General features: G+C 29.6%; 5 protein-coding genes across 5 annotated transcripts; 1 reads left to right on the top strand and 4 right to left on the bottom strand.

Moving 5' to 3' along the window:
- Positions 1-8: 8 nt before the first annotated feature.
- LOC112904454 lies at positions 9-1,216 on the bottom strand (the record flags this gene model as incomplete). The annotated part of the gene is made up of 3 exons (XM_025974544.1): positions 602-1,216; positions 352-542; positions 9-102 (listed from the first exon to the last, which is right to left on the bottom strand). Coding segments are annotated over exons 1-3 (402 nt in total), but the record flags the coding sequence as incomplete, so codon positions are not given.
- Positions 1,217-5,374: 4,158 nt separating this feature from the next.
- LOC108733475 (RING finger protein 113A) lies at positions 5,375-6,824 on the bottom strand. Its single transcript, XM_018464650.2, has 5 exons — positions 6,605-6,824; positions 6,321-6,547; positions 6,078-6,243; positions 5,700-6,006; positions 5,375-5,631 (listed from the first exon to the last, which is right to left on the bottom strand). Exons 1-5 carry the CDS (start codon positions 6,702-6,704, stop codon positions 5,442-5,444), a joined length of 990 nt encoding a protein of 329 aa, XP_018320152.1. The 5' UTR covers positions 6,705-6,824; the 3' UTR covers positions 5,375-5,441.
- A 234-nt stretch (positions 6,825-7,058) lies between these two features.
- LOC108733466 lies at positions 7,059-7,988 on the bottom strand. The gene is made up of 4 exons (XM_018464640.2): positions 7,832-7,988; positions 7,589-7,779; positions 7,427-7,534; positions 7,059-7,356 (listed from the first exon to the last, which is right to left on the bottom strand). Exons 1-4 carry the CDS (start codon positions 7,961-7,963, stop codon positions 7,212-7,214), a joined length of 576 nt encoding a protein of 191 aa, XP_018320142.2. The 5' UTR covers positions 7,964-7,988; the 3' UTR covers positions 7,059-7,211.
- A 194-nt stretch (positions 7,989-8,182) lies between these two features.
- Positions 8,183-9,648, bottom strand: LOC112904452. The gene is made up of 4 exons (XM_025974542.1): positions 9,034-9,648; positions 8,784-8,974; positions 8,427-8,534; positions 8,183-8,343 (listed from the first exon to the last, which is right to left on the bottom strand). Exons 1-4 carry the CDS (start codon positions 9,148-9,150, stop codon positions 8,202-8,204), a joined length of 558 nt encoding a protein of 185 aa, XP_025830327.1. The 5' UTR covers positions 9,151-9,648; the 3' UTR covers positions 8,183-8,201.
- A 185-nt stretch (positions 9,649-9,833) lies between these two features.
- On the top strand, positions 9,834-10,920 carry LOC112904453 (protein YIPF6-like). The gene is made up of 5 exons (XM_025974543.1): positions 9,834-10,140; positions 10,205-10,324; positions 10,380-10,458; positions 10,514-10,556; positions 10,608-10,920. Exons 1-5 carry the CDS (start codon positions 10,033-10,035, stop codon positions 10,735-10,737), a joined length of 480 nt encoding a protein of 159 aa, XP_025830328.1. The 5' UTR covers positions 9,834-10,032; the 3' UTR covers positions 10,738-10,920.
- The last annotated feature ends 16 nt before the right edge of the window (positions 10,921-10,936 follow it).

Genomic DNA, 10,936 nt, shown 5'->3' with positions numbered 1-10,936 from the left:
ATTATATTTATTAAATCACCCAAAATTCCATTTCCGTCTAAATTTTTCTCAGCACATTCACAAATCATTCTTAAAAGGCATTCCCGACCTGGATATCCATGCCTATAAAAATTTATAAAAGTTACATTTTGAAACAAATGTAAAATTTATAAAGTAATTATACTTTTTTTGGCGGGTTGAGAGTTTTTAGCGTGCAACGGAAGTTGCGTGCGCACCACGCAATTAATTCACGCGACTGCCAATTTTAATCGACAACATTGTTGAAATAAATACAAATACGTATAATCTAAATAAATAAAGAATATAACTAATACTGCGTGTACATAAATATACACACTTTTTTTTACGTACCCTTCTAATTTGAATTCTAACGCCCTGTACACGCCTAATCTCGAAATAGTAGGAAAATTCCTATTAGAAACGGTGGGTGGATACGTGAAATTAGTTTGATTTGATGGTAAATTGTAATTGGCTTCTAAATTAACCGAAAAAAATAAATCCACGTTATTAATCTCAACTGGAAATGCAATCGCCACAAAAAGCTAAAATTTATAGTTAAAAAGTAAAAGTCAGTATAAATAAACAAAAATTTATAACTTACTCCAATGAAAGGAATTACAGGATCTCCATAGGGAAAATGAAATTGGTTAGGAACTGTTATTTGTCCAATTCCGAAGTTTGTTAAACATATAAGAGTAAGAAAGAATGTAAAATGCATGATTTTTTAAAGGTATAGTGAGTAAAGCAAAACACAAGAATGTTATTTTACATATGAAATTTAAGCTTGTTTTTACCGTTATCGAAACGAAATGTACTTTCAACCTGCTAATTGGTTCTTAAACAGACAAATTAAATAGTCAGTACTTAAACCCATTTTCGGTCAGTATATGTATATAAATCAATTTTCAGTCAATATTTTATTACCAAATGGTCAGTATAAAAATCCTAAATGAACAGTATAAATGTTAAGCGATCAGTATACATAAATCAACTAGTCAGTACATTAATTATTTATTATGATTAGGCTAAGTTACGTTAAGTTAAGACTAAGACTAAAATACAATTGATCAATACAATATTATATATAAACAAAAATATGAGTGCTGTCGGCACAGGGCAAAGCAGTATTACGTTAATGAAAGTTAGTATCAACAATTTCTTGTACAGTGTACGATGTATTGCATACCTATTTACAAACAATTTCTTTAAATTTTAATCATTCATTACTATACATCTATTAAAAAACCATAATGGCCGACATCAGTAACAATGCAACAACAATTGAAAAAGAATGATGGCCGACAACTCCAACAATTAGAAAAGAATGATGGCCGACAACTCCAACAATTAGAAAAGAATGATGGCTGACACTACGTCATAGTGGAGCAATAAAAATTGCCGGGGACAGGGGAAAAAACCAGTACAAGTCAAAAATAAATTGTATTATCTGATATTATTACTTATGAAGATTAGTTGATATATATAGGATGATGTGTGCTGTTAGTTTAAGTGCTTATTATAAATTGCTAGTAGGTTCGACAGATAAAGTGGGTATAAAGGGTAGTTATATCTACACGAATGATTAGGGAGAAAAAATGGAAATATTATTTTATATGCAAATTTTCTGACCCTTCCTCTGTCATTGCTCAGTCGACTACTCTCACAGGGCATCTATGATCACAAAGATCCGAACATTAGAATTATTAAAAGCGTATTAAAGGTTTATCTATGATCAGAAGAATAACAAGATGTAAACAATAGCTATCTATGACAATAGCCAACAATAACAAGGCCAACAATAACCTACTTTTGTTTCCATATTATGTTAAACGGCATATTATAATGAAAATTATTTGAATTCAAACAAAAACATGATCTTTGGTCACGACTGTTCGATAAAAGTGTTCTTATCATGTTGACATAACAGTTTTAAAGAGTAGTTTTAATCAAAAATGAATCATTTTAAAGAAACAGGCTTTTGCTACAAGTGCAGACAATAATGTCAATAAAACATATTTTTGTATGCAAGGTATGTTTTCTACATTCATTAATTCATTTTTTTGACTGTTTGTTCTTTAGGATGTTCCTTTTCCTTCTGGAACCACGAAAGAAGAACAAAGAGTTTGGAGTGGCTGGTGTGAAATGGGAGACCGAGAAGTTGTCAGGGAGGCTGCTGTTAAAGGGGTTCATGTTCAACTGGCAATTAAGTTTTTGGCTACACGGAATCATACAGCTTATGAAAAGGCGCAGACAGTTTTTAATCAAGAAGTAAGTAATTTTTCAATTGTATAATTGAATAAGAGGCAAATATGACTGAAGTTTTGAAAAGGAACACCTGATTGATTTAAAACTTTTACTAGACACTCCTTTATGGATCAGATTTTTGACAATTTAAAGCGGAAGTTGTAAAAATTTCTTTTTTCTGTAATGGTAGCTTAAAAATACGTTTTTGGGAAACAGAACCCTTAGATTAGCTTCAATCTTTTACAAGATAATGTTCTCTAGGAACTGTATACTCGTTTAAAAAAAAACAAAGAGGGAGAAGGAGGTAACCATTATCTACCCTAACAACCTAGTATGAATTAGGTTGGTTTGTGTTATGTTAAATAGGATATGTTAGTTTAAGATGTGTAACAGTTTCCCCTTACCGGGTGAGAACTGTAACCATTGAACAATTTATTTTGTTGTATACAGACATTCAACTTATACATATACCTATTAAACTGCAGCCCCTGTTGATGCATTATTACCCCTTTCGGTTTGACTCTTCAAAAATCCTATTAGGTATTATCATTTAGTCAGTAAAGGATTGTGTGGTAAAAATTTGAAACCTTTGATGGTGCTCGTTTTCCGAACTCCAGCCACAAATATCTTCTGCTCTATTCGTAGGTTAATTTGTGGGTACATGAGCTTCTTAATAGGAAACAAATATTCAGGGCTTCTCATATTTTAAACAATATGAAATTAGATCCAGTTTTGGAAATGACCCAGATCTTTGTGGAAACTGACAAAAAGGATCTGAGAAACTATATTGGTGATCATTTGTGTAAAATAAGTAAAATGCCTGAAAATTTCATTGTGACATGGAATTTACTGAAAGCAATTGAAAACAAAAGCAATATTCTTAGTCGGGATGAAAATTATACAGCAACATTTTCAGAAATTAACAAAAAAGATCATAAGTGGAAGTGTAAAGTTGGTACAAAACTCTTCTTTTCGACTTTTGGTAAGCTTAATTTTTTTAGTAATATCTGTTAATACTGTACACTGTGCAGCGATTGGTAGATTTTATTTAATTGAGTATAATTAATCCAATATTCTAATGCATTGAAATTACAATAATGTTAAGTGATCAGTTATTAATTTAATTATATTTAACTATTCTACTAAGAACTTTTTTCAATTTTGAATGCCTTATTTTGAACTTTTGTAAATTATTATAATATCCTGAAATATTCCTTTTTATTTATAGATTTTCAATTAAAACCTTATCTAGAAAAGGAAATAATGTGGGAGTTTTTATTAAAAAATAACAACAAAAGTTTATTGAAATTGTGGATTGATTTGAGTTTTTCTGAGAATCAAGACATAGACTGTGAATTAGAAAATCTAACCATTGACCAAAAAGCTGTCTTAAAAGAATTATTTAAAAGTTACGAAATCAGTAAAGAAATGGTAGATTTATTATGTGAAAACAGCACTTGTATAGAAGATGAACTTAGAGATTTTGTACTGAATGAATTGTGTAAATTTGGCATGTTTTGCTCAAAAGAAGTAAATGATGTGGTTTATTTAATTCGACGAATTATTAACACGACTGGCATTTCAGAATTGTATGATTTATTGAAGAAAAATCAGATTGGTCATTTTTTGAATTCATTTACTAAGCATTGTATAAAAAATAAATATTACATTCCTCTTAACGTAGTTCTAAATCAAATAGGTACACAATGTTTTGATTATAATAATTTTAATTCGGAACATTTAAACATAATTATTAGTACAAAGCATTTAGCAACCAATTTTAGAAACGATAATAATTTTATTAAAAATATTTTTGATTTTGCTAAACTTTTGTCTGGTGGTGATTTACATTCTTATTTTATTGAAAATCCTTTAATATTCCTTTCCCTAGTATTATTCAACGATAAGAATTTATTGTTACCAATTAAAGGAAAAGGATCAGAATATCTTCACAATTTTGAAATAGATCTTAAATTCTTGGAAAAGGCAGTCGAAAAGTTACCAGTCGTTAGAAAATTAGTTGCAGAAATTAATACAGAAACAAGTACTACTTTAACGATTTACGATCTCTTAGAAAAACATGCCANGTCTGGTGGTGATTTACATTCTTATTTTATTGAAAATCCTTTAATATTCCTTTCCCTAGTATTATTCAACGATAAGAATTTATTGTTACCAATTAAAGGAAAAGGATCAGAATATCTTCACAATTTTGAAATAGATCTTAAATTCTTGGAAAAGGCAGTCGAAAAGTTACCAGTCGTTAGAAAATTAGTTGCAGAAATTAATACAGAAACAAGTACTACTTTAACGATTTACGATCTCTTAGAAAAACATGCCAATGTGGATGTTAAAAATGTTTTTAACTTTCGTTTTTCAAATGACTCGTCATTTCCTACATTCACTTCTCATACTTCTTTACTTGATTACACTTACAAAAAAAAAATTAATTTCTTAACGTATATACGCCAAGAAAGACCCAGCATTGCTGCTTTAAGTTTTTACACATCGTCCAATGCCAATGAAGAAGTTCTCAGAAAGATCGAAAAATTCGCTTATAAAAATTACAATAAACCAAAATTAACTGCTACTTGTATAGCTTTTTTAAGAATGATTGGTGAAGATTGTTACAAATTACGAAATCACATACATATAGCCAACTTATTGGACTTGGAATTCGATTCAAAAGGACGGCTTCTTTTCAGTCTTACACCAGAAGATGTTATCAAAGACATCGAAAACTTGTATAGCTCCGATATAATTAACTTAATGGAATGCTTTAACGTTTACAACTTTGTGGATATTTTAAAAAAGTATAAGGTGCTTATAAACTTTGCTAAATATCACGAGACAAAATATCCTGAACAAATACTTGTAAAACTGGCTGAAAACAATCATTGGCTAGCGTTTCTTATTTTCGTGCAATACTTTAACTATCCTGAGAACCAAATATCTAAAGTATGTGTAAAGTTTAAAAACACTGCTTTATCAGAACACTTACAGCACGCTCTTTTTAATGACATAAAAGTAGAAGAATCGAAGACGTCCCTCATGAGGGAAAGGTGAGCAATAATGCCTTAAATAGTATATACTAGTACTTATTATTTTTAAACTGAATAATTCACAACAATATAAATAAAACTCTATAATTTCTTAAAATTACATACTTAATATTCTTTTTGTACTTAAATACAAAATCAGTCAGAGTCAGAATTTGAATTATTTTGTTGTTCTTCTTCTTCCTCTTGTTCTTTTAGATGTTTAAGCTTTGCAATTAATTCTTTTGCTGGATTAAATACCCCATTTGTCTGAGCAGAACAAATAGCACATCTTGAAGTCTTCTTATATCTGTTCAATGCACAACCCTCACAAAAGTAATGTTTACATCTGAAACAAAGAGTAGAATTAATAATAATTTACTGCAATAAATAGGTATGAATGTTTTGCTAACTTACTTTGTAACAATTGGATTAACAAAACTTTTCCTGCAAATGTAACATTTGAATGGCAAATCTTCTTTATCAGAGTCAATTTCGTATTTTTTGTCATCATCACTTTCATGTCCATATTCACCAGAAGCCCATTCTCTTTCCAGTTGCCAGCCATGTTTATAATCACTTCTATCATGCAAAAATTTACAACTGTCTCCAAAACCACAATACCCTGTTTCTTTATAATCTTTACATATATCTGGTTGATAATCCCATCGAACAGTAGCTCTTAAGTTAGCTGGGGCTCTGATAGGACCTTTCCTAACTAACCCTATAATTAAATAATGCTTTTAGTATGTATTTGATTATATTTATAATATCATCAACTAAATAAATGAATACCTGAGCTTGCATTTCCTGCAGCAGTGTCCTTAGGTTTATAATATTGGGCATAATTATTTAATCCTCTGTACACCTTGTCATCTACCTGTCCTTCAAGTTCTTTATTAATTTCAAGTCGTTTTTCAAAAATTGCTTGAGCATCTCGGTCTTTTTCAGTTTCAGTTTCCTAAAAAATTGTAAAATTCAATTTAATTAATTTAATTACAACATAAATTTATTATATGATGAACTGGATTCAGTTACCAGAATAGCTGTGGCTAATTGATCAGATGGTCCGCTTGGCATTGCAGATCTGTTTGATTTGTAATTAACTGAAACTGCTTCATCATTTTCATCAGTATCACTTAGTGATTCATTAGTGTCATCTTTCTTCTTCTTAGTATCAGCAGTACTTTGAATATTTAAATTTACTTTTCTTTTTCTTGATAAAGGTTTGATAACAGTATTTTCATGTTCATCTTCGCTATTTTCTGAAATACATTTTAATATACAATAAGAATAACTACAAAAATGGAAAAGTGGTTTACCTGATTCTGAAGTGTCCTGTCTTTTTCGAGCACCCTTTGCTTTAATATTACGCTTTTTAAAAATGAACTGACAAGTGTTTCCACACTTTTCTTCTGACATAATAAATTAATTATTATTAGAAAAAGAATATTATAATTTCCAACTGTCAAAAGTTATAACCTCTCTGAAATCCTTTTCTGTTTACAAACGTTGTGACTGGTTGATTGGTCGCTCAAAGGCTCAAAGTTGTTTTGTTAATTAGCAGTGTGCCCAACTTCATAAGATAAATCGGGCTTTATATTTGTTTAGAAATTTTATCTTATTGTTAGTTTTCTTTTATAGACAGTTAATTTATGTTTTATTTGTCTGTATTAAATAAAAATTAATGGTTGAAATGTTTAAAACACTATTTAAATATTTAGGAGAGTGAAAATAACTAATAAAATGGTGCAGAATTATTTTAAATCGGTATGTGTTAACATTATTTATTAGCATGAATTATTAGGGCCATTATACTATTAAAAAGGTAAATTTATTAATTACACGTATTTTTCTATATAAGTAGTCTTTACTAGTTAGGTTTTAATACGATGATTATTGACTTATGAATTTTAAATGAAATATTAGTTAAATATCATCTATCCATGAAATTTGTCCCAAAATACTTATTGGACAATTTTTGCTGTATTTTTTGCAGTGCCTTTTAATTTCTCCATAACTTTCCGCCTTCAAATAAGTTGTCATTTTGTTTTCAATTGTACTTAATGAAGGCCTAAAATAATTTAATATGCATATTACAATATTTCTCGTAATTTTTAAATACCCCCAAATTGGGTACATGCCTCAAAGCAACGTTCAGTAAATCCCCTAGAACTCCATTGATGCTTAAATGCATTTCAGAAGCTTCACAAATGGTTCTTAAAAGGCAATCTTCTCCTGGATATCCAAGTCTGAAATTAAAAAAAGATAGGAAAAACGTACCAATTAATAATTTTAACTTGTACCTTCGTAGTTTGGCTTCAACAGCTTTATAGAAATCCCATCTGGTTATAGGGAAAATAGAGCGGCTTGAAATATCTGGCGGATATGAAAATTCTGTTTCATTTGTTGGTAAATAATAAACTGCTTCCATATTGGCAGTAAAATACAAATCGATATTTTTAATATCAATTGGTAATGATATCCCAACAAATAGCTAAAAAATATATCTTATTCTAATTGGGTAACATTACATTCTTTATTCTTACCCCAATGTAAGGCAAAAGAGGATCACCAAAAGGGAACCGAAATTTGTTTTTTATTTCAATATTTCCAATGGAATTATTCAAACTAACGACACAGAGAAATAATATGGATTTTACAGTGATATAACAACGCATTTTTTATTGTAATAAAGGTAAAGGAAGTTGTTTATTTCAAGTTACCAAGTACGACTATAATTTTTAACGAATATTATTGTTTGTTCCATTTAACGGTTCCGCTAAGAAAAGACGTTCTTTACTCAGTTTGCAAATATTCCTAAGGTGTTAATTTTATGTACCAATAATAAATAAGTAAAATAGTTTGTAACAAAAAAATGCACAGGCTGCTACATTTATTGATCATAAATAGACTACACTACATATCAGACCATGTAATTAATTTTAAAATACTAAATGGGCATAAGTCTTGATATATTTCACAGTGTTCGTTAGATTTTTCATAATTTTCAGCTTCGTCATATACTGATGAACCATTTTCTTTCAAACTGTAAGAAGGCCTGAAAATAATACATTGAAAATGATAATCAAATACCCACGGCTATTTTGGAATGTGATTATTATAAATATTGTATGTATTCACCTCAAAATTATATTTATTAAATCACCCAAAATTCCATTTCCGTCTAAATTTTTCTCAGCACATTCACAAATCATTCTTAAAAGGCATTCCCGACCTGGATATCCATGCCTATAAAAATTTATAAAAGTTACATTTTGAAACAAATGTAAAATTTATAAAGTAATTATACTTTTTTTGGCGGGTTGAGAGTTTTTAGCGTGCAACGGAAGTTGCGTGCGCACCACGCAATTAATTCACGCGACTGCCAATTTTAATCGACAACATTGTTGAAATAAATACAAATACGTATAATCTAAATAAATAAAGAATATAACTAATACTGCGTGTACATAAATATACACACTTTTTTTTACGTACCCTTCTAATTTGAATTCTAACGCCCTGTACACGCCTAATCTCGAAATAGTAGGAAAATTCCTATTAGAAACGGTGGGTGGATACGTGAAATTAGTTTGATTTGATGGTAAATTGTAATTGGCTTCTAAATTAACCGAAAAAAATAAATCCACGTTATTAATCTCAACTGGAAATGCAATCGCCACAAAAAGCTAAAATTTATAGTTAAAAAGTAAAAGTCAGTATAAATAAACAAAAATTTATAACTTACTCCAATGAAAGGAATTACAGGATCTCCATAGGGAAAATGAAATTGGTTAGGAACTGTTATTTGTCCAATTCCGAAGTTTGTTAAACATATAAGAGTAAGAAAGAATGTAAAATGCATGATTTTTTAAAGGTATAGTGAGTAAAGCAAAACACAAGAATGTTATTTTACATATGAAATTTAAGCTTGTTTTTACCGTTATCGAAACGAAATGTACTTTCAACCTGCTAATTGGTTCTTAAACAGACAAATTAAATAGTCAGTACTTAAACCCATTTTCGGTCAGTATATGTATATAAATCAATTTTCAGTCAATATTTTATTACCAAATGGTCAGTATAAAAATCCTAAATGAACAGTATAAATGTTAAGCGATCAGTATACATAAATCAACTAGTCAGTACATTAATTATTTATTATGATTAGGCTAAGTTACGTTAAGTTAAGACTAAGACTAAAATACAATTGATCAATACAATATTATATATAAACAAAAATATGAGTGCTGTCGGCACAGGGCAAAGCAGTATTACGTTAATGAAAGTTAGTATCAACAATTTCTTGTACAGTGTACGATGTATTGCATACCTATTTACAAACAATTTCTTTAAATTTTAATCATTCATTACTATACATCTATTAAAAAACCATAATGGCCGACATCAGTAACAATGCAACAACAATTGAAAAAGAATGATGGCCGACAACTCCAACAATTAGAAAAGAATGATGGCCGACACTACGTCATAGTGTAGCAATAAAAATGGCCGGGGACAGGGGAAGAACTAATTATTATAAAATAATTGATTACCGTGCGTGGGCATTTAAAAGTGATCACCTGTATATTAAATATACACTCGGTTTGAATATAGGCAACTTCTTTTAAGCCTGAATGTTAACGGGTAGCATACTATACAGAAATAAAGAGTGTCAACTTAACCTGCAATAAATGTGACGTTTAGATAACATCGTCACTTTTAGCAATGTGTTTATTTAAATTAAATGATATTTAATGGCAAAATGGCAAGACCTCATACGAATTATGAATATAATTCGTTAAAAAGTGAAGATTTTGAAATCGACTTGAAGCCTGAGGAAACTAAATTAGAGGTTTGTCTATTATTTATTTTTTTACACTTTTATGAATAAGGAAACTATGTTTTTGCATATTTAGCTTTATGATGACCTGGAAGAACACGTTGAGGGTGAAATTAGAGTTCCTGGGAGCAAAAGCAACGCAAAATTAGGAGAACCTGGGTTCAACTCATTAGATGAACCAATAAAAGAGACCATAGTAAGAATGCCCTTATCAAAACTTTGTGTCAAGTTTCATCTTATTGTTTTTATAGCTTAGAGATGTTAAAATAATTGGTATAAAGTTTTTCTATGTATTATTCCCAAGAGAGAAAAAGACACTTTTAAAGGAATGTAAGTAATAAATAGTGTTTAATGTGTCTTATAATTGAAATCCTGGATGTTGTAGGGGACCTATGGGGACCTTTAATCATATGCACATTCATGGCAATGTAAGAAAATAGTTGTATTACAATTCTTTCAGTAATAAATTAATTTTTAAGGATATTACAAGGCTCTAGAGTAGATAAATCAAATGATGGAGGCCCTGAATTTGCCGAAGTATTTATTATTGTTTGGGTGGGTTCTATGATTGTAACGCTCAATTCCAAACTTTTAGGGGGACACATGTAAGTAATCTTTATTACATTAATTTGTTTAATAATCAGTACACAGACACAATACGGTTGTTTGAAGTTTTACATTTTATTTTTGACCATCTATTAAGACATTCATATAGATGTATTAATAGTTATAATTAAAATTGCGATCAGTGTCATGTTTTATACAAGGGTGAGTGAAGATGATCTATTAAAACTAAACTTTAAGAACA

Source organism: Agrilus planipennis, unplaced genomic scaffold (genome assembly GCF_000699045.2).
Source record: "Agrilus planipennis isolate EAB-ADULT unplaced genomic scaffold, Apla_2.0 scaffold44, whole genome shotgun sequence".
NCBI classification, from domain to species: domain Eukaryota; kingdom Metazoa; phylum Arthropoda; class Insecta; order Coleoptera; family Buprestidae; genus Agrilus; species Agrilus planipennis.
Note: the sequence above shows the minus strand (reverse complement) of the source record. Positions and strands in the feature narration are given on the sequence as shown.

Excerpts from the sequence above, each read along its gene's own strand:
- LOC108733475 (XM_018464650.2), bottom strand. The coding sequence starts at position 6,704 with ATGTCAGAAGAAAAGTGTGGAAACACTTGTCAGTTCATTTTTAAAAAG. Across the intron at positions 6,548-6,604 it reads ACAGGACACTTCAGAATCAG|AAAATAGCGAAGATGAACAT; the intron begins GTAAACCACTTT and ends AATGTATTTCAG. Across the intron at positions 6,244-6,320 it reads AATTAGCCACAGCTATTCTG|GAAACTGAAACTGAAAAAGA; the intron begins GTAACTGAATCC and ends ACAATTTTTTAG.
- LOC108733466 (XM_018464640.2), bottom strand. The coding sequence starts at position 7,963 with ATGCGTTGTTATATCACTGTAAAATCCATATTATTTCTCTGTGTCGTT. Across the intron at positions 7,780-7,831 it reads CTCTTTTGCCTTACATTGGG|CTATTTGTTGGGATATCATT; the intron begins GTAAGAATAAAG and ends TATATTTTTTAG. Across the intron at positions 7,357-7,426 it reads TTACTGAACGTTGCTTTGAG|GCCTTCATTAAGTACAATTG; the intron begins GCATGTACCCAA and ends AAATTATTTTAG.
- LOC112904452 (XM_025974542.1), bottom strand. The coding sequence starts at position 9,150 with ATGCATTTTACATTCTTTCTTACTCTTATATGTTTAACAAACTTCGGA. Across the intron at positions 8,975-9,033 it reads CTGTAATTCCTTTCATTGGA|CTTTTTGTGGCGATTGCATT; the intron begins GTAAGTTATAAA and ends TATAAATTTTAG. Across the intron at positions 8,344-8,426 it reads TTAATAAATATAATTTTGAG|GCCTTCTTACAGTTTGAAAG; the intron begins GTGAATACATAC and ends TATTATTTTCAG.
- LOC112904453 (XM_025974543.1), top strand. The coding sequence starts at position 10,033 with ATGATATTTAATGGCAAAATGGCAAGACCTCATACGAATTATGAATAT. Across the intron at positions 10,459-10,513 it reads AAAGACACTTTTAAAGGAAT|GGGACCTATGGGGACCTTTA; the intron begins GTAAGTAATAAA and ends TGGATGTTGTAG. Across the intron at positions 10,557-10,607 it reads ATATGCACATTCATGGCAAT|GATATTACAAGGCTCTAGAG; the intron begins GTAAGAAAATAG and ends TTAATTTTTAAG.